We start from the raw sequence: 22,559 nt of genomic DNA, 5'->3' as shown, positions 1-22,559 counted from the left end.
ACATCGCAAAAAGCTTCTAAAAGACCCAACAACAAACCTTGCAAAATAAATACACGAACCAAATAATTAGAATGAAAGAAAATAATAGGACAATTCATCTGCTATAATTTATCCATGCTGTGATGCATGCTTGGTGTTTTGTCCTATGGTATACAGCATGCATGCGACACTACACTTTTTAGAGGTTCATTTGTTGATGTTGTCTTTGAATGTTATTGTAGTTCATTTTTTGTGCTATTTTTATATCTTAACTGATTCTGAAACTATCATCACCTGACCTAATTTTTAATTTACTTGCTACTTCAAATGTTTTCCATAAACACACCATCATATCAGTCAGCAACGACAATCTAATTGTAATAGGAGTTAAGAGCCCAACAAATGGAAACACTAATCACCATAAATGTGTCTTCAAATTAAATAAAAATGTTTGATTTAAACCCCTGTTAATTCTCAATAAGAACTTCTGTAGACCTCTAACAGAAATAAAGCCAAGCTGGTAATTTTGTTAGTGGAGTTGTTTAATCCTCCTCTGCTGAGATCTTCAGAGATTTAAAGTTTTTTTTTTTTTTTTTTATCTTCAGTTGATTTAATCTAAAGCTGTGGCTTCAGTCTGCTGTTGTTGTGGAGTTTCTGTTAAGGTCCAGTGACATGTTCCATTGCTATGGCCTGCTTGTGGCCCAGATCTGGCAAACAGGAGCAGTCTGCCCAAATGTCATCCACGCTACATGTGGGCTGGAGCATCATTCCACATGTGTCGGATGTGGGTCAGATCTGGGCCAACAATATGTTGCTATCTGGGATGGGCACAACACTTTTTTCACAATATAAAACATAGATAACTGATTAATTTATTTAGAACCACATGATTTCATGCCAGCATGATGCTGCTTTGACACTCTGACCCAGAGAGAAAAAAAGAGGAAAGAGAAGATGTCACAACTTTATCACACAGGATGGTCAATCGCTGAATCATAGCGCAGGTCCCTCCACCCGTCTTACCCAATAACTGACAGCGAGGAAGAGGAGGAGAGGGAGGAGGAGGATGGTGATGATGAGGGAGGATGAATATATTGTGAATTAACATCTGGTACTTTAGTTAAGAGTCCGCCAGGGACAGACAGGCACGATGCGCGTGGAATCGTTGTGGCTGGCGACTGTTGTCGTTTCATTACCGCTCCTCTCTCTCTGCACCCCACTGTGAGTATAATAACACACACATCAGGACTGCACCATATAACACATAATGTAATGTAACATGTAATGTATAACGTATTCTAGATCTAATGCTTCTGAATTCATTTTGTATTCAAATATAAAACTGATGTATTTCTTAGCCAAACTTTATATTTTCAATATTTATGTGCGCTTGATTAAAGATCTCAACTTTATTGGGAAAAGTTCAGACGAAAATTTCTGAAAAATAAATAATAACAAATAATAAATTATAAATTATTGAAAAAAAATGCTTTGATGCAACCTACTAACTATTTTCGTTTTTTATCAAATTTTTATCTTGGACTGTGTAATACAATTTTAACCATATCTTTAACAGAAAACAAGATGTTTTTAACATTTCAAAACTCATTCTCATGTTAACAGAAAGATTACACTTTCACGTGTGACCAACAATTCCTCACCAAATCTAGAATATCATAATCAAATATTATCAAAATATTCATCTGATATCTGATGGTGGTGATGAAATCCTGAATTTATAGTCATTTTAACTGTTAAAAAACAATAAATTACTGTATATCAATCTACAAAATAAACATGTCAGGTCACATATTAAGTATTTATACATCAATTTAAACAACAATTTAAACAATTGATACAACAAATTAAACACTATTTTCTATTTAATGCAATTAAAAATTACTTGAAAAACACAAAAAATATGATGACTTGATGTTGACTGTTAACTCCGTCAATGGCCCATCACCAAGGTCAGACAGAAAATAGCCATTTTGTTTTGTTTTTCTGTTGATGCTAATATAACCTGTTTCAGGAGAAAACAAAATTATCTAAATATTTCAAATAGTTTTCTCATAAACTGGATGAACTGTGAAATGAGGCCAAGATCTGTTTCTCCTAAATGAATGTGTTTTGCTCAGCTACATTCTCTCAGCGCCCAATATACTGAAGGTGGGCTCCCCAGAGAAGGTGTTCGTGGAGGCACAGGACTATTCTGGAGCCAGTCTGAATGTTAAAATCTCAGTAAGAAACCCTAAAGATAACAACCGTGAAGTGACGAGTGAGTCAGTTACTCTGACACCCACCAAGAACTACCAGGATCTAGTCGAGATAGAGGTGAGGCGCTCCACTCACACCAATGTTATGGGAGAAGGTTGTCAAAAATGTTTGAATGTAGACATGTTTTACTGTGAAATTTGACTATGTTAGCACAATAAATTCTAGCTTGCTGTGTTTCAGCATGTTTTTTTTTTTTTGTTGTCTGTGTATGGCGTGTCTGTAGATACCCGGAAACGTGTTTTCCTTTGAGAAAGGGGTACAGCAATATGCTGTCTTGCAAGCCCAGTTTCCACAGAAGCTGCTTGAGAAAAAGGTCTTGGTGATCTTTCAGTCTGGAAACATAGTTTTACAGACCGACAAGACCATCTACACTCCAAACAGCACAGGTGTGCTAGTATTTGCTGCTCTGCATTTGTTTCCATCATTGTTCTCGCACCAAGATGGTCTCCTAATACTTGTCTTCTCCCTGTAGTTTATTACCGGGTGTTTTCACTGAGTCCAGGCATGACACGGCCTGTGGAAAGTAGAGTCAGAGTGGAGATCCTGGTAAATATGTCTGTGTAATAAAGTACAACAAGGTGAAAAACATGACACTGCAAGATGCCAGATTTTTGTCTCTTTCTGGAGACTTTTGTACTCCACAGTATTGCACTTTTTGTGAATGTCTTTAGCTATTTGTGTTCACATTTTAATGCATATTTATAAATGTTTTAATATCTTTAATGTTGATAGACACCTGATGGCATCAGCCTTGAGAGCAAATCTGTTTATCCCGGTGGAGGAATAGTGTCAGGAACCTTCAGCCTGACGGATCCAGCAAGGTGAGGACGAGTGCCTGTGTGGTTTCATTTAAAATGTATTACTTTTTAATGAAAAGTAATATTTAAACTAACATATACCTCAGTTAAATTGAGTTAACATGAAATAAAGAATGAAAAATGATTTAATGATTTAAATTAACATATTTTACCATTAGAAGAGGCCAATTTTAATTAAAAAAAAAAAGATTTTTTTAACAAAAAAATATGTAAAATATTTTTAGAATTCAATATAATATAAAATAATATCATACTGTATATGTGGAGAGAACTCATTATCTCTCATCATGTCAAATGTCTGTTGTTTTACAATAAAAAAAATAAAAAAAAATATGTATTTAATGTATACTTTCTTTGCTAGAAAGTTAAGTAATTAAAAAAAGAGTGTTCATTTCAAACAAATATACAATACATAGATGTTTCAAAAAGACTGTGAAATGACATATAATGATCTTTTAATCTGGTGTCTAAATAGCCCAGGCTTGTGGAAACTTGTGGCATGGCACCAGAACAGTCCACAGAAGAACTTCTCCAGTGAGTTTGAGGTGAAAGAATACGGTAGGTGTCTCTTTGAGCTGTTACGAAACAACATTACACAAAGATAAACCCTTAACATCTACAATATGCTAATATCAACTCAGCTTCTTCCTGTTCCTTCTGCAGTCCTGCCCAGCTTCGAGGTCACTTTGAGTCCACAGAAAGCCTTCTTCTACGTGAACGATGATAGTCTATCATTTGATATTAAAGCCAAGTACAGTACTTTTGTTGTGTTATGGCTATATTCATGTTTCTAATAGCTTTAAAAGGTCATCGGATGCCCATTTTTCCTCAAGTTGATATAATTTGAACTTAATGAAAAGTCTATAATATACTTTCATTAAAATGTCGCAATGGTAGTGTAAAACAACCTCCTTTTATATGTAAGTGTGTTTATCCTGAAGGTATCTGTTTGGGGAGAAAGTCAGGGGTCATGGATTTGTTGTATTTGGTGTTGTGACTGAAGATAAAGGGAAGATAAGTATACCAGGCTCCTTACAGAGAGTGCAGGTACTATACACACACACACACATGCACATAGCTATATTTTGTTCTGTAAAAACACCAGACTGTTATTAGATTTTACAATTACTTGCCCCATTTATGAACACATTTTTAAAAAATGCAAAAGGAAGTGCAAATTTGACCCTCATTGGCCCACTGTAAACCCACGATTTTATGTGTTAATTTTATGTTGAATGTCAGATCTGGGATGGAAGTGGAACAGCAGAGCTAAAAAGAAAACACATCCTGCAGACCTTCCCAAACATCATGCAGCTTGTCGGCCAGTCACTGTACATTGCAGTGAGCGTGTTAACCGAGTCTGGTAAGAACTACACGAAGTCTGGAGAACCTTCTTGCTGGACAAAAATTTTATTTTCTTTTTAGGCATCAAAACATGTAATTTGCATGATTGCATTTCTGAATATCACCACATGTTTCAGGCAGTGAAATGGTGGAAGCACAAAAGAAAGGCATTCAGATTGTGACATCACCATACACCATCCACTTCAAAAAAACACCACACTTCTTCAAACCTGGAATGCCCTTCGATGTCTCGGTATGAAATCTTATCCAGAAAAAAAAAAAAAAAAACATAACTTACTGGAAACTTATTGGAAGTAAAAGAAAAAAAGAAAAACACTAACTGCATTCAATATTTTTTTGGTCTGGGTTTTGCAAATAGGTCTACATAACAAATCCTGACCAAACACCTGCTAGAAATGTGGAAGTAGAGGTCAATCCTGGAGGGGTCAGAGGTCAAACAAAAGACAACGGCATTGCAAAAGTAACTGTCAACACTCCGGGAGGATCTTCTACATTGGAGATTACTGTAAGCCCTGTCATCTACACTTCTCTAATGTTCAGTCGGCTTCACTGGTGATCTTGAAAAACTAGATGAGTTAGCAAATGATAAACAAGCAGTGAGACATATTGTTCACATCACATTAGAAAACAATATGTTTATTCTTTCCAGGTAAAGACCAAAGACCCACAATTAACCGACGAACAGCAGGCAGTGAAGAAGATGACAGCTCAGGCTTACAAGCCGAAAGATGGCTCCAATAACTACCTGCACATCGGCCTTGATGCTGCAGCACTTCAGATCGGTGATCAAATGAAAGTCAGTCTGAACTTGGGAAGAAGCTCAAGAGTGATAGATCAAGATTTCACCTACTTGGTGAGTGACAGTCACACCATGATTCAAGAGGAGACGTTATTAAAGGTTTAGTTCACCCAAAAATGAAAATTAGTCCATGTTGTACTCACCCTCAAGGCATCCTATGTGTATATGACTATCTTCTCTCAAACTAATCCAATCAAAGCTATATAAAAATTTGTTATTGCTCTACCAAGATTTATAATTTTATAATACCATGGGTGGGTGTTTTTGTTCAACAGTCCAAAAGTAGTCAAATAAAGCGCATCTAACCATATTAAAATTTGCATCACGTGGCTCCAGGAGCAAAGGAAGCAAGGTTTCCTAATTTTTACCAAAGGAAAACCAGTCTCCTCTTGGCTTTAATCAAAATCCTCTGATATTTTGTCTTTACAAATCCTCGTTTTGTGCTTCTAGTAAGGTGTTTCGTTTTAATGTCTCTCCGTCGCACTTCTGCATTCGTCACAAATCACCGCCGCACATGCTGAGCGGTAAGGTGAATGTTTTAATATGGATAGATGCATTTTATTTGACCACTTTTTTAGGCTGCACAAACCCTTCAAGTATGCAGTCTGTTCTTATGTGGTTTGTTAAATGTTTTAAATGTATTCAGTGTTTTTTCATCTGTCACATTTTCAGATCTTAAGTAAAGGTCAGATCATTCAAGCAGACAGGTTTAAGCGAAGAGGACAATCTCTAGTGTCTCTGTCTCTGTCTGTAACCAAAGACATGGTGCCATCCTTCCGCTTTGTGGCTTATTATCATGTGGGATCGTCTGAGGTGGTGTCTGATTCAGTCTGGGTTGACGTGAAGGACACATGCATGGGAACGGTAATTCAGCCCTGGTGACAAAACTCTGTGAATTAATCTTAGCTTGTAAAGTTGATCGATGTTCTTCGATCTCCCAGCTTAAAGTGGAAGTTTACGATCCAGTCGATGTGTATGAGCCAGGTGAAGACTTCAGCCTAAGCATAACAGGAGATCCTGGGGCTAAAGTTGGGTTGGTGGCTGTGGATAAAGGTGTCTATGTTCTGAACAATAAGAACAGGATAACTCAAACAAAGGTTTGTAGATCAGCATTTAATCTTACCATTGTAACTGAAAGGTAGTAACATTTTCTTACCTGAATATATTGCCTTTTTCCTCTTTGACTTGTGACTTTCAGATATGGGATGTTGTTGAGTCACATGACATTGGCTGCACAGCAGGAAGTGGAAAGAGCAGTATGCATGTATTCAGTGATGCCGGCCTTCTGTTTGAGTCCAGCTCTGCTGGAGGCACTGACGTCAGGACAAGTACTTGCATTTTATTGCTTTTCTGTTGTTTCTGTCTGTTTTTCTGATGTTCAAAAACATCCATATACAGACTTTTATAACCTGATATTTATAACCTGTCAAGGAAGTAATCTCAAATATTGATGCTGTTCTTATTCCAGATACTCAATGTCAATCTTCATCACAAAGAAAAAGACGAGATATAACCTCAATGGATCTCCTGCGTTCTCTATGTAAGAAAGATGCAAGGCATTTTTAAACAATTGTTCGATTGATTTATCAAGGTATAGCTTAAATGCAGCTATAGCAGGGCTGTAAACACCATTGACATTGAGTTGGACAAGTCTACCCCCCACCCCCCCCCCCCCCCCCCCAATAATTAGAAGTGGCCAAACTGTTTCTCCCAATATTTGACATTTTTGCACTGATCTGCAGCACTCCATTAGGCAGCGCTCCTTTTGACAAAAGTTGTAAAAGTTATATCTTCTGCCTAACAATGCTCGTCAATGTCACACTAATTGAGATGGTCAATCAAATCAAAGTTTACCTCTTACAGAAGCAGAGTGCAATTTCCAACACAAAGCATCAGTTTTAAGTTGAAACAAGAAAGTGAGGTAAGATATGGAAGTTGCAGTTTAATTAATATCAGCCTACTGATTTTTACGTTAGAAATATGGCCATTTTGAGAGAGAGAGAGAGAGAGAGAGAGAGAGAGAGAGAGAGAGAAAGAGAGAGAGAGAGAGAGAGAGAAAGAGAGAGAGAGGGAGAGAGAGATGAAAGTTGCATTTGTGAATACCTGCATCCATGCATCTCTTTCTGCAAAAATTAAGCTGTGAGTTCAGTTAATTAAAAAAAAAAACAATTTTACCTGTTTTTTATTTTTTCCATTTTTTTGAGTAATGTAATGTGGCATTCCAGTATCAAATATATTGTTCATAGAAGCTGAAAGGCAGTATGCCGTAGACAACAAATTTCTGTGCTCTGATTTGTGTGCGAGTGTGGGTGTATGCGTCAAGTGGTGCATTAATATAGCTTTTTATATATAAACTGCCATTCAAAAATTTTTCATAAAACTGCCATTTTATGCCACTGACTATATGGTGATAATATCTATTCAGACTGTCAGTCAGTACAGTAGGTGATGGCAAGAGACTTTAATCTTTTATGTAATCTACCTCCAGCGAACAAATACTCTGGCATTGAGAAAGAATGCTGTTTGGATGGATTGAAGAATATCGAGGATTTGAGCATCACCTGTCAGTATCGGGCATCTTTCATTGTGGATGGAGAGGAGTGCAGACAGGCTTTCCTGCACTGCTGCAATGTGACAGCCGACCATCGCGAAAAGTCAGTTGAAGATCAGGTTCTAGCCCGCAGTAAGAGCATTCTCAATAATAGTCTACAAATTTCTATTTAAACTCACTCTTGCAAATCTGCTTGAAGTCAGATCTTGAAGTCAGGTGTTTCTTGAGAAGGATAATTTACCCCAGAGATGTGAAAAGTTTTGGTTCTACAATTACAGAAATTATTTTGTAAAAAGTGTTGGTATCGTTTTGCATAAATATATCAACCACTCTTTGACCCTCAGGTGAAAGCGAGGAGTTTGTCAACTCCGATGACATTGTGACACGCTCACTCTTCCCTGAAAGTTGGCTTTGGGAGGAAGTGGTTTTGCCCAAATGTTCCTCAATGAACCGCCAGTGGTGAGTTTGACCTGCAGTTTCCAACAGTCATTGGTCAGCCAGTGATGTTTCTGCTTTAGTAAAAGATGATCTCTCTTTTAGTCAAACAACCACCTTACCCAGGGATGGACTTAAGCTGAAAGACTCTATAACCACCTGGGAAATCACAGCCATCAGCTTGTCCAGCACTCATGGTACACACTCTTGTTGTAAACACAATTTGCTGATGTGAACACATAAATGGAATATTCACAGCCATTTACAATCTTATTTTTTGCATTAGTGGCATGCTGCTGATTACCCCATACAATAATGTAGTTGCATGTTTTCTCTGTATTCTTTGGTTTCACTGGACTGCAATACATGCTTTCTATAAAAAGTTGCTCTTTTTTTTCTCTAAAAAGGTATCTGTGTGGCAGATGTCCATGAGATGACAGTGGTGAAAAACTTCTTTATTGACCTAAAGCTGCCATATTCAGCCGTGCGCAACGAGCAAATTGAAATCAAGGCCATTATCCACAACTTGTACAGCAGAAAAGTAAAGGTCAGACTGAAAGAATGATTTACCCATCACACAGGCCCTCAACATGATGACAGAATTAGCTTTGGCCACTATCAGCCTGTAATTATTCATAAGGAATATCTGAGTTTCATTTCTTCTTGCAGGTACGCGTGGAACTGATGGAAACCAAAGACATCTGCAGCCCGGCTAGCAAGCGAGGAAAGTTCTCTACCACTGTCACAGTAGATGCTAAATCATCATATTCTGTACCTTTTGTGATCGTCCCATTAGCTTTGGGACGCCACGCCATTATAGTGAAGGCAGCTGCTGCAGGACGTGGCAGTGATGGAGTGAAGAAAGATCTCCTAGTGGTGGTAAGAAATTGAAGCCTTTTGATCAAATTACAAGACAGTTCATTGCAGTGTAGGTTTAGAATAATGTAAACAGTTTCCAAAAGATGACATAAAGAAATGAACCTTCAGCTTTCCTCAAGGTTTAAAGACAACAAACCAAGCAGTCATGCTAATTTCTAAGAATTCACATATGAATCTTAACTATATACCCTTTGTTCTCTGTCACTCATTCTTCACTTCATTTATTTAGTCTGAAGGCGTTTTGACCAAACTTAATGAAAATCTACAATTCAGTCCTTCTAAGAAAGGTAAGGGGATTCCAACAAAACCTCCACATGGGCATTTTACTTTGGGCATATTTTGGAGTCATTCTGTGTTTTTTGAATATTGTACATTTTGTGATTTTTGTCTTGAGCCCTGGTAAATTTCTGATCCTGCTGTTAAAGAGTTAGTTCACTCAAGAATGCAAAGTCTGTCATTAATTAAGAGAAGATTTGGTGAATGAAGTTAGCATTTGTCTTTTCATGTGCACAAAAAGTGTTATCATAGCTTCATAAAAATATCGGTTGAACCACTGATGTCACATGGACTATTTCATCTATGTCCTTACCACTGGGTCTTGACCGTGGTAGTATCCTTGCTGTCTGTGGGAGGGTCAGAGAGCTGTCGGGTTTCCTCAAAAATATCTTAATTTGTGTTCTGAAGATGCATGAAGGTCTAACAGGTTTGGAAGGACATGAGAGTGAGTAATTAATGTCAGAATTATCTTTTTGGGTGAACTTCTCTCCTGGCCTCAATCATATACTAAATCAAAGCCACACCATTCATAAGAGTGAAATGTGACTGTACAGTTCTTGTCTTTCTGGAACAGGTGGTGAACATGTGGAGGTTATCAAGAGCCTTATATTGAGGGACCAGGCGCCCAACACACCTGCAAACACATATGTATCTGCAATAGGTGACTCCTCTTACATCTGCTATAAGTTTGCAAAATAAAATTGGTATTGCTTTTACCAGTATGTCAATCTCTTGTGCACAGGAGATACAATCAGTATAACAATAGAGAAGGCTATTAGTGGTCAGGCCATGGGTTCCTTGATTATCCTGCCTGGGGGCTGTGGGGAGCAGAACATGATTGGCCTAACAATGCCTGTCATTGCAACACATTACTTGGACAAAACTAATCAGTGGCATACAGTGAAGGCTGGGCTTAGGCAGACAGCTGCTATGTACATCACGAGAGGTAAACTAAACACTGTGAAGTCAACTTTCCTGCTCCTAAATGTTTGTTTCATATAGTATACCCCTCTTATCATCTTGATGAACAGGTTACAATCAACAGCTGGCATATCGTAAAAGTGATGGGTCCTATGCTGCATATCTTAATCGTCCAAGCAGCACCTGGTAACTAAGATATTCCTCAATATTTCTGCTTGGTCAGTAAAAGCTTTTACTCAAGAATCTCACCATAATTAAGACTCAAGTTTGTTTGTTTTTCTCCTAAAGGTTGACAGCATATGTTGCTAAAGTATTTGCCATGGCCAGTAACATTGTAAACATCGACCGCAATGTGATCTGCTCTGCTCTCAAGTGGCTCATACTGAACAAGCAGTTACCTGATGGTGTTTTCAGAGAAGATGGCCCTGTGATTCATGGAGAGATGATTGTGAGTTAGACCTGTTTTAAAAAAATTATAACACTGAAGTGATAGTTAACCCCAAAATAAAATTTGCTCATCTTTTACTAACCCTCACGTCGTTCTTAACTTGTGAAAACTTTCCTTCTGCATTGTATCATTAATTTAATAATTAATGTCAAAAGAATAGTCTGTACATCTTATGCATTATATTCCAAGTCCTCTTATGCCAATAAGAGATTTAAGGAACAAATCAAAATTTAAGATATTCACTGTAAATGTCAGAACATCCTGGTATTTTGCTGAAGGAACTTTGAACCTATAAGCTACTCTTATATATGTGGGGAACATTGAATAAACAAAGCATTTTTTTTTGATATTACCAATAACCAAATAATCCCAACACAAATTATTCATTCGGTTAGAAGTTAGATGAGTTAGAAGCTGATGTTTTGAACCCTCCCCAGAAGGCATACAATGTCACAAGACGTTGATATTTCGTAAAATTGCTCAAAAGTTGCATTTGAATCATCAGAGGCAAATTCTTATCAAAACATGGCTGGAGGTCTTCTGTAAAATGCTCTGTACACATCTGAATATTTGGCTTGAACTTCTTTGGAACGGTGTTGTAAATACAACTTAACCACTGATTTTTAATTATGTCCTCTTTTAGAAGGCCAAAGAAAGTATTATCACTTTCACAAAGAAACACAAAATGTCTTCATGACAACAATACTAAAGAGAGAATCAAAGTTACGCCTTCTTTCTTTGTGTAAACATTTGGGCGCCAATTATGCAAATCTTCCCAAACAGTGACGTAGACATGTGGGTCGTGTCTAAACGAGGCATTTTTGGAGGGTGTGGACGAGTCTTAACTTTTAAATAGAATATCTCTTTGGGTTTGAGACTGTAGTCTTTGCAACTTATCTATTCATGAACAGCTTCTAACACTCAAAAGGCAAAGGAAAACTTGAAATCACATGACCCCTTCAATTTGATGTCCAATACTGACGTCAGCTGATATTTGCTGTTTTTAGGTTGTGTAACCAAACTCCAGTGGTAAATCAACATCACATTGGCATTAAATACTGGTCTTTTTTTATCAATGAAATGTCTGTCCATCATCAACCTGCTGTTATGTTGATGTTAATGTTATGTGTTTGCGTGGTTCAAACAGACAGAATGAGTTTTTTCTTAGCAGATTAAGCACAAAAAATAAACATCCCTGAATGTGACAAAATAACATGAATGAAATATTGTAAAGATTATTAAATAAATATGCAGTGCTATAGAACCAGCTAGCAAACTAAATCCTGTCCAAACAGCCTCTTTTTAAGGCTTGTTTTATGATATTGAAATGAAGAGTTGTACCGAAACTGGCTGTACCAAGTAGATGCCACTTGTCCAACTGTTTGGAAAGTTGTGAGTCTCCACACACACGGTAGTCACTGCCAAACATCAACCAGAAAGCTTGTTAGTGGTCATCACTACCAGTTTGCATGGGGATGTTTAGTTGGTGAAATTCTAAATTCTATATTGCTCCATTTCTCATTGACATTAATGGATTTCACTCTCATAATTTCACAATGGTAAATGTGACCATATCTTTACTCGAACCTTAAATTTTTTCTAATATCACAATTCCATCATTGTGCACAGGGGAACGTACATGGGCAAAATTCTCAAGCATCCATGACAGCTTTTGTGCTCATTGCCCTACAGGAGGGGAGAGGCATTTGTGCCGGCCAAATCTCAGTAGGTCCTGCTAGTCTTTGAGTTAAAATGTAACCCTTGATATAGCTAACATGTTTCTAACTCAATTTATTTATTTTTTTCTTTATGCCACTTCATGTAATTTATTCTCTCCAACAACTTTTTTTTTTTAGAGTCTTGACAGTAGCATAAATAAAGCCATTGTCTACCTCAGATCTCAGTTTCAAGGTCTGACAAATCCTTACGCAGTGGCAATGACATCGTATGCTCTTGCCAATGGAAATGCACTCGACAAACAAATCCTATTGAGAAAAGCCTCTGCAGGTAAAGATAAAGCCATTTCTGTTAAACAATGCTGTTTGCATCTGAATGAATAAATGAATAAATAAATAAATGATGCATTTATATAGTGCTTTATTGTATATTGTTGTACATCCAAAGTGCTTTACAATCATGTGGGGGCAATTAAGCATAAATGAATTGTTTTCAGAACAGGTTAAATTAACTGTACACATAGATTTAAGATGCATAACAACATAAAATTTACAGTGCATTATATTCAAAGCAATAAAGACAAAGATACATTCTAATAATGGAATAAATGATGACTTAAAGTGAACAATTATAAAATTTGATTCACATTTGCTCTCCATAAACAAAAAGTACAGATGCTTTGAAACAATCTGTATGTTGAGAAGCGCTTTTTAATTATTCTCAAACAGATGGAAGTCACTATCCTGTCCCTGGAAGCCATACCTTTACTTTAGAGGCTTCGGCCTATGCCCTTTTGGCTCTCATAAAAGCTCAAGACTTTCAGAGTGCAGCTCCCATCGTAAACTGGCTCAACAGCCAGAGGCAGTCCAGTGGAGGATATGGCACGACTCAGGTTTGTAGTCTACATTCCGCATGCAAATCTGCATTGCATATCTGTCCACATGTGCAATATGCAATATTTAAGAAAAGAACATAAACAATTAGACTATCGAGGTGAAGCCTACACATCCATTCAAACTTGTCTCCTCCATCCTAGGCCACCATCATGGTGTTTCAGGCTGTAGCAGAGTACAGGATTCAAGTGAAAGAGATAAGGCAATTAGACCTTGAGATGACGATCCGAGTCGATGGCAGCCGGCAGCCGATTGTGTGGAAGTTCAATAAAGACAACTCTTATCTCGCACAAACAGAAAAGGTGAGTTTGTGCCGAAAGTAAATATCCACCATGTCTGCATTTATTGCATGTATTCATTTTGACACCCCTAAAGAGAATATCAACAGTTGATGAGAACAAATGTGTTTCATTACAGTGGATTGGTGTATTAGGTCCTAAAGTGACCACAGCCTAATATACCTGCTTCTGTCTGTTTCATTAGTTAATCAAAAAAGGACTTTAACAAGGATTAAGCTATATTTCATTTATGCAGTTAAGACTATAATACAAGTTAAAGGCATAGTTCACCCAAAAATGAAAATTCTGCATGTCATACTCCCCAAAATGGTGCTATAGGGTGAAATAAATTCATTATTTTTGTTGTCTTTGCACACCAAAAAGTATTCTTGCAGTTTCATAAAATTACAGCTGAACCACTGATATCACATGGATTATTTTAACAATCCCCTTGCTATTTTTCTGAGCCTTGATCATGTTAGGATCCTTGCTATCTATGACAGGGTCAGAGAGCTCTCAGAATGCATCAAAAATAAAAAAAAATAAAAACTTTATGGGTTTGGAAAGACAGATTTTTTTTTTTTAAACTTGCTCATACAACATATTGTATGAGCAAGTATATTTGACGTATACCTGGTTTAAGATTAAGCTACTACTTTTCAGTCTAATATTACTTACAGTAGCTACATTTGATATATTTGATCAAGATTAACAAATTAATGTATGTATTTATTATTACTATTATTAGTAGTAGTACTAGTATTATGTAGCAAATTAATTCAAAGGGGAAATATTTATAATTAACTATAACTAGTTATGATTAATAATAAATTTTAAGATTAGATATTAGAATTAACTGTAGCAGAATCAATATTCTAATTATTTGATCTGTCCATTGACCGAGTATGCTCTGTAATAATTTATAAGTTCTAGGAAAGATTATTTTCCTGAGCAAGGAAGAAAAGCTTTCCTACTTTATGCAGTACTAGCAGTAATTTAGCATGTAGCAAGGATCAACATTGAACAACTCCGAATTATGAGCAGTAAAAAGAGACGATCAATTGTGAATATAAGGGATTTAATAAATGAAACTATAGCTAACATACAACTAATTTTGATACCAAGAAAGAAGCATCTAGACGATAATAAACTGTACTGTAAAAAAGAGGTACTGTACATTCATACACCTGAATATAAGCATTTAGAGATTTACTAATACAAATAACCAATGGTAATTAGGCTAAAAGAAAAGCCAAACATACAAACATGTACCAAATACATTTGTAACCAATTAATTATAGTCTAAATAAAGAACACTTCTTTATGCACGTGCATTATTATGAGCATGAGGTTAGTTTGTTAGCTAGGTACAGAGTTTGACTGGCTTCTCAGAATGCCTTTGAAGAGAGAGTTGATCTGTTTAAGATATTTTTTTTTTTTTGGGGGGGGGGTACGTACCATTAGAATGTAAAATGTAAGGCCATGTCTCATGTCAAAAGGCTAAAAGGGTCTCTAAGACATAAAGCCTAAACAATCATCAATAATCCTAAGCAATTATTATTATTATTATTATTATTATTATTATTATTATTATTATTATTATTATTTATTTTTTATCAACAGATTTCATCCAACAGGCAAATCACAATCAGTGCTAAGGGTTCTGGAGAGGCCTCTGTAACTGTGAGTGACTGAAGAAAGCAATACTCAGAGCTAAATCTGACCTTACATTAGACCGTAGATACTGTCTTTCATTGTGCTTTGTGTTGTTTTCTCTTCTGCAGGTTGTGACTGAGTACTATGCAAAACCAAAAGAAAGCAAAACCACTTGCAAGAACTTTGAACTTTCTTTGGCTTTTGAAAGGGCTAATAAAGGTTAATAATTTCATTTCATTTCAAAAAAGGAAAATGAAGCTTTTTTGCTTACAGTGTTTATATATATATATATTTTTTTACACATTTTTAATATTTTTTATTATTTTTTATTTTTTATTATTATTAAAAATGTGTAATTTACATGAAATCTTGATGGTCCTTAATTGGCTTCATTTTATTGATGCAAAACAAAATATAATATAAAGCAAGTTTGCAATTTTGGGGTTGAAAAAGGCATTACATGTTTTGTAATAATTGCCCATTCATTTGGCACTTGAATTATAACAAATATGGAAAATAACAGAAAATGTGTCTTTCTTTCTTTTTTCTTTTTTTATAGTAACATATCAAGGAGCAACTGAGAGTTACAAACTCATTATTAATATCAGGTGTGCAAATATGTGCCATTTTCATCATGTTTCTGTCCGAATCAACTGAAAATCAAAGTTAAAACTTAAAAAAAAAAAATATTTTTAAACTTTTCAAATTTCAGTTCTACAAAATGGTAGCTTGATACAGTGAATAATCCTTGAAAATTATCAAATGTATCACTATGTTTAGTTTAACTTTTTGCTTTGATGTCTCCACAGATATCTGTCTGCTGACAGAGATGCCACCATGTCTATATTGGACATATCATTACTGACAGGATTTGTTGTGGATGAGAATGATCTTAAGACGGTATGAATCATATTTCTATTATTCACATTTGCTTTTGATAAAAGGAAATTAATAACTTCAGAGGCTTTTATTTGCAATGTGCATATAGTGTCAGTCCCAACAAACTGCATTTTTTTCCACTGTGGTAGTAGAAAACTCTTTCTGTTATTTGATAACTTTCAATCACAACTATGTTGTATTATAATAACTATTTTCTATTATAATACTGTATATTATAACTATAGCAAGAACAACATTTTATGATGTTCTCGTAATAAGATTCGGGAGGAGCGCGTCAGATACTTAGCCTAATCAACACAGGTGGACTTCATTCTAGTAATCAATACCACAGTATAAATATCGCTGACTTACCTCTATCCATTGACAGTTTATCAGCATTCGGTTCGCTTTGTCTGACCCAAGTTTCCTTCCAACGAAGAGATCTGTACCGGAGATTTTTTCAGATCTGCCACTTTTTGCCGGACCCATGATCACTCCTACCTCGCCAAACACGGCCGCCGAGCACCATTAAGCATTATTGTGACAGCTGCTCTTCTCGCCAAGCCACACGTTGTGGGCAATATACCGTGCCCCGAGCTCGCCTCGCTCGACACCACGATCGTCCTGCTCAAGACCAGGCTCTCCTCAAGCGCTGGAATCACAGCAGCAGCAGCAGGCTTAAACTAGCCTGGGCCGCACCCCAGTTCTCACTGCAGCAAGTCTCTCTCACTTCCCGCCGCGGCTCAATCTTTTCACCGCTGCATTTCCGGTCGCAGGGCAGTTTGAGACTGCCTTCTCTAGCGGAGCAGAGCGCGTGTCTTAAATCAATAAATTTTTCAGGTGAAGACGCTAATGCAGGTTTCGTGGCTAAAGTTTGTTAAACGACGTTATGACGTAATCCTATCAGATGAGGATGCCATTTTTAACCATGAAGCCAAGGCATTTTTTCAAGGCAAGTCATCCAAACCGGGGCGAAAGTAACACGGGACGAAAGTAACAAAGCGATTTTCTCCGAGCCTCTTTCTGCATTTGCATTCCCAGCTATGACAGCCTATTCAGCATGCAATCCTTGACGGAGCTGAGAAACATAATGCGATTTCCTCATAGTTTCCGGAAGTTAGGTCCGTAAAACTGTTTTCGAGTACAAAAAGTAAATTGTAGAAGCGGCATTTTTTTTTTATTAGTCGTGTTGTTTTTCTTGTTTCATGTGTCACAGTAATGATCAATTTACAGGTTATTTAGTGCTTTAACACATCCTAAAGTTTGCATTTTCAAACTTTTTTTTTTATATAAAATTAAATCGAGTTTAAATGTCAGGAGTTCCTGTCGGGACGAAAGTAACAGTTGTTACTTTTGTCCCGCTACAGTCACAAAAAGTATTTATATTGTTCCAGTATATTGTGAATTTCTGTGTCTTGCATCATTTCTTTCAAACGTTAATGTCATATTATACCAAAAGAATATGTCTGAGTGAGGTCTGGTTTTATCCAGATGTTTTTGAGAGGGCGTTTCTGGACATAGAGGAACATCTCTCTCTGGGCAGCTGCTACGTCATTTATATTTAGGTTTTAGCCATATCTTAGCCTTTACACCTCCACCTGTGAATTTGCAGTGTTTCCAGATGTTTTAATGCACATTTTCAATTCATGCATAAAAACAACTGGATGGACACATAAATAGGCCTACTGTTACATTATGTTTAGAGTTTTTTTTATTATGCTAATGTGATAACATTTTTATATTGTGCATTCTGTTGAATTTTTTTATTATTATATAAAAATACATTGAAATTAACAATAAAAAAAATACAGTCAGGTTTTAAGACATCTGATGAAACTTAAACTTAAATTTAAAATTAAAATATGAAAATGTAATTTTTGAAAAGATAAAGGACAAAATATGTTTGCAGTTATTTATTAACAAGGTCACAATCAGGTATACTTAAGAAAAATAAGACTAACAGAAAAAATCTAGCTTATATTGTTGTGTTACTTTTGACCCACCTGTGTGTTACTTCCGTCCCAACCGATGGGGTCGAAAGTAACAATGTTCAACTTATGTTCAAAGTGAAATTATACTGAAGTCTTTCTACATTTCTACAAAATACCACCTGGTATTGTTAGACCACACTTCTGAGTTACTGGCCACAGCAGAAATATATCTCTGTATACAACATTATCTTTTAAAATGAAGTTTTTCTGAAAAATGGTACTTTCGCCCCTGCTCTCCCCTACATTTGCCTTACTGTGCATGTTTAAACCTCACTGAGATGACATAAGTTGCATGCAATTATTCTGCCAGGACCATTTTATTTAGGGACATATTTCACCATTTATTTTGCGTGATCACTCAGAATTTATCTAAAACACAACTACCATTGTGTTTTGCCACAGGACAGCAAGTGTGAGTAAAATTGCTGTTGTCTTTCTAGGACTGTAATACGAAAAGCATAAAAAGTAAATATCTTTAGAAACCACTTGAAAGTGAATAGCACATAACTTCAATTATCATTACTCTTATAATCATGTCTATTGGTACAATATTTTACAAGACTAAACATGCTTCATCGTTTTCAAAAGCCTCTGTTTCCACAGTCCATACTACAACGTTAAAACAGCATTCCAAATGTATCCTCTCTGGAGACCATTTAAAAAGGCCGTAGGGCCACAACGAGTTGAAAATATGCTTTTCCAGCAGGAACGTAATAATGCGGACAAGGCTTGAGGAATTGTCAAACCAGGCAACCAATTGCTAAGCTGGCAACACAGTAGGCTACCCAGGCTTTTTTTTTTTTTAGCTTGCCCAGCAGGAGCCTTTTTCCCGTATTTCCTCACTGTTGCAGCAGTGTCTGCTCCCGTAGGAGCCTTTTCTGTATCTCCCTAATGCCGCAGCAGTAACGCTATGAGCTCCCGTTGAGCATCAGCTCGAGCCCTACCGACCGGGCACCTCTAACCACATAGTCCAGTGCCTGCAACCGGTAGGGCCTACCCTTCCAACACTTAAGTCACTCTCATTGGAGTACGTAGGCTCTTCCGGCCCGCCAACGAGATGATTTTCTCAGAAAATAAAATCAGCCCCTGCCAGTACTAAATGCTATTTTTTGGGATGTTATTAATCTGGCGGCTGTCCTCTTGTCCATTTACGTTTTGGAGGTACTCTAGGTTCGGGCCATTCCAGAGCTTGGAGCCCTTCCCCGGACAGCACGCCAAATACGCATACCATACCTCAGCTAATTATATTTAAGCGTGAACTCGTGAATGTATATTAAAACATACCAGTGCGAAGGTGGGTTTATTAATATAGCTTTTTTCTGACATTCTGGGTGTAATCGTTTGCTTGATCTTCTCACAAATGCCATACTCTGTGCTCAACTGGATATTACAGTGGCCCATTATCAAACTTTCCAATACTAACTTATTGTTTCTTTTTGTAGTTGTCAACTGGACATGACAGGATGATTCAGAAATTTGAGATGAACAAGCAGCTTTCAGAGCGAGGATCCCTCATCCTCTACCTGGACAAGGTCTCCGTCTCTGTTTTACATTGAAAACAGTAGAATAAAGGTGTTTTAATGTAAAAATAAAAATAAAAATGGTGCCACTATTACCAAATGTTTAGTGAGGTTGTCATCAAAAGAACAGTATGTATACTTCTTCTATAATTAGTCATAACTGTGAGAATGACTGTTTTGGTCATAACCAAGTACATCTACATGTGCACACACAAACACACACTTGCATGCTTACTATAAGGTTTCTGCTTTCTGCACTTCTACTCTCTGCAGATTTCTCGTACCAGGGAAGACAGGATTTCATTCCGGCTGCACAGAATAATGAATGGAGGCTTCCTTCAACCAGCAGCTGTCACTGTATATGAATACTACTCCTTAGGTATGAAGCTGATGTGCATGCAAACGTGTGATACTGGTTAAGCAGTCACACTTGTGTTTTTAGTCTGACAATGCGACAAGCCCAGCATAATAAAAAAATAAAAGGAAATCCCATAGATTTACATTGAATGAGGAACGTGACATCTGAGAGTGGCTTCGTTTTGATTTGGGACAAGTAAAGAAACTAATAACCTACATGCAGATCACACTTTTGATTTCGGTTATGGAAAAACCATTATCGTTTAAATTGTCATTGTTTAAATTGCTCTTCACAGAGCACCCCTATTTACATATGTTTTCCCGATTGTCTATGGTATTATAGTATCATCCAATAAAGTTGTTGCAAAAAGTATTTGATTTTTCCTATTAAAACAAACATAGCTTCTTAATCATTATTAAGCAACAATCTTTATTCATTAAAAAAATGAACAAATTTATTACACAAATTCAAAAAGAAAATCTCAATGAGCCACTGACACTATTTTATTTGACTTGTTTTGACATTATTTTCACAGCTTTTTACTTTAATATAGCTGATGCTGCAGGACAATGAACATCATGTGACCCATGTCATTCTTCCATGTTTAGAAAATCGCTGTGTGAGGTTTTATCATCCAACCAGGAAGGAGGGAGCTGTTCAGAAAATCTGTAAGAATGATGTCTGTCAGTGTGCCGAAGGTAGCGTTTCAGTGTAATAATAATTAAAAATTACCGTTACAGTTAATCTACAGCAGGGTAATTTTTCTTTAATTCTTCTTTTGAAACAGAAAAACTGCAGCCTTCAAAAGAAGGAGAAAATTCTTGAGGCTCACCGTAATAAGAAAGCCTGCGATCCTAAAATAAATTACGGTAAAATATTATGTGTGTGCTTGTTTTGGTGCTGTGAGTGAGTTTTTATGTGTGTATATATATATATATATATATATATATATATATATATATATATATATAATTAATGAGGTGATCAGTAAGAATGCTACATCAATGTAATAATTTTTTACAGTTTATAAAGCTGTCATTTTGAGAGAACGTGAGGATGAATTAACAGTCTATTACGATGTGAGGATTGAACTTGCCCTCAAAACAGGTATAACTCCTCACTCCAACCACAGTGTGTAAACGTTGGTAAATTCTGTCATTTTAATGTTCTGCATCTTCAGTAAGATGATTTACAGATGTACTTCTGATTATTTTTTCACGTTTAATCCGTACAAAACAAGCTACTCACGTCTTGACTTACTGGTCTTTATCTTAACGGACACTGGTGAATTTTTTTTTTTTTTTTTGCAATGTTGTGTCAGTGATAACTCAGAGGAAGAGAGAGAAAATCAAACATGTCACATGTCATACACATGAATTTGTGTAGGTCCAGAAATCAACGTGGAGGGTGAGGAGCGTACCTTCTCCTTACAGATGTCTTGCAAAGAAGCTTTGAATATGAAGCGAGGTGAGAGCTATCTGATCATGGGCCAGGCTGATGATGTCCAAATTGTGGGCAGAATGTAAGTTCATTTGACCTCTGATCCAAAGTGTGTGTGCCATGATCTATGAATGAGCATCTGTATTAATAACTGAGCTTGAAATATGAAATACATTTAGAATGGTCAAATGTATACAAGCCGTTTCATTTAAGTAAAACGTTATACATGCTGGTATGGGGTAGGATTAATTTTGTAACTATAATCACTCATAAATTGATTTACAATTTCTTACAAGGACATTGAATTTTTAAGCAGAAATACAAAAGTATTCTTTTTTTGTAAGACATACTCCATTAACCTATTTATTCACAGTATTTAATTATTCTTTACAGTTCTGCAAAGAGGATAAAACTGACTTTTGAGAATATTCCACATTGTATAATAAACCTCTTTTGCCTGTTTTGATGTAAGTCCTTCTTTAACATGCTCTTCCTCTGATGTCTCCCAGTGGTCAGTATGCTCTGGGAGAGAGGACGTGGTTGGAGTTCTGGCCCAGTTTGGAGGAGAGCAAGACTAGCGCTGAACTCAAAGAAAAATATAACGGGATGTTGAGTCTCCAGCAGGATCTGCGCTTCGGCTGCAGCTAATGAGTCAAATGCCAGATTATTGCTTTGAGATGCTCAGTGACTAAATGAAACATTATAAAACAGAAAATCAGTCTAGCTTCATTTTCAACTTTAAATGTGTGTTAAATATGAGTTTTGAGATCATTTTGACCGTTGCTTTTTTCCCGTAATTATCCTGTTATTCAGTAATGAATTAATGTATACTTAAGCAGGAGTTGCTACACCACCATTTCTAAGGTGTTGGGATATATGTATGTCTAAGCAAATTTCCATAATAAATAAGGTTAAGCAATATCCTCTGTTCTGATCCTCCCTTTATTTACTATTCCAAAAAAAAAAAAAAAAAAGATGAATAAATAAATATATGATGGATGGCGATATAAACATTATTATCATTATTATTATTATTATTATTTTAACTCAGATTCTTGATTATAATGTTTATTTCAGAGTAACCTTATGTTCAATCTTATGCAAGTTCAATCGTCCAGT

At 36.4% G+C, this 22,559-nt stretch overlaps 1 protein-coding gene across 1 annotated transcript; it reads left to right on the top strand.

Annotated features, from left to right (window-relative positions):
• Positions 1-1,091: 1,091 nt before the first annotated feature.
• LOC113097116 (complement C3-like) lies at positions 1,092-22,361 on the top strand. Its single transcript, XM_026262316.1, has 41 exons — positions 1,092-1,200; positions 2,118-2,313; positions 2,480-2,642; positions 2,729-2,802; positions 2,989-3,077; positions 3,550-3,632; positions 3,738-3,825; positions 4,016-4,121; positions 4,317-4,437; positions 4,556-4,671; positions 4,798-4,944; positions 5,089-5,292; positions 5,911-6,102; positions 6,180-6,335; positions 6,437-6,566; positions 6,707-6,778; positions 7,727-7,921; positions 8,134-8,248; positions 8,330-8,421; positions 8,632-8,771; positions 8,894-9,103; positions 9,333-9,390; positions 9,954-10,040; positions 10,122-10,325; positions 10,411-10,486; positions 10,589-10,748; positions 12,378-12,473; positions 12,605-12,755; positions 13,154-13,317; positions 13,462-13,620; positions 15,220-15,279; positions 15,381-15,471; positions 15,812-15,860; positions 16,062-16,152; positions 19,565-19,654; positions 19,916-20,021; positions 20,609-20,703; positions 20,788-20,869; positions 21,024-21,107; positions 21,387-21,522; positions 21,950-22,361. The coding sequence occupies exons 1-41, from the start codon at positions 1,130-1,132 to the stop codon at positions 22,086-22,088; spliced, it is 4,938 nt and encodes a 1,645-aa protein (XP_026118101.1). The 5' UTR covers positions 1,092-1,129; the 3' UTR covers positions 22,089-22,361.
• Positions 22,362-22,559: the final 198 nt, after the last annotated feature.

The sequence above is a fragment of the Carassius auratus genome, unplaced genomic scaffold, assembly GCF_003368295.1.
Source record: "Carassius auratus strain Wakin unplaced genomic scaffold, ASM336829v1 scaf_tig00216111, whole genome shotgun sequence".
NCBI lineage: Eukaryota > Metazoa > Chordata > Actinopteri > Cypriniformes > Cyprinidae > Carassius > Carassius auratus.
This window is presented reverse-complemented; position numbering and strand designations above follow the sequence as displayed.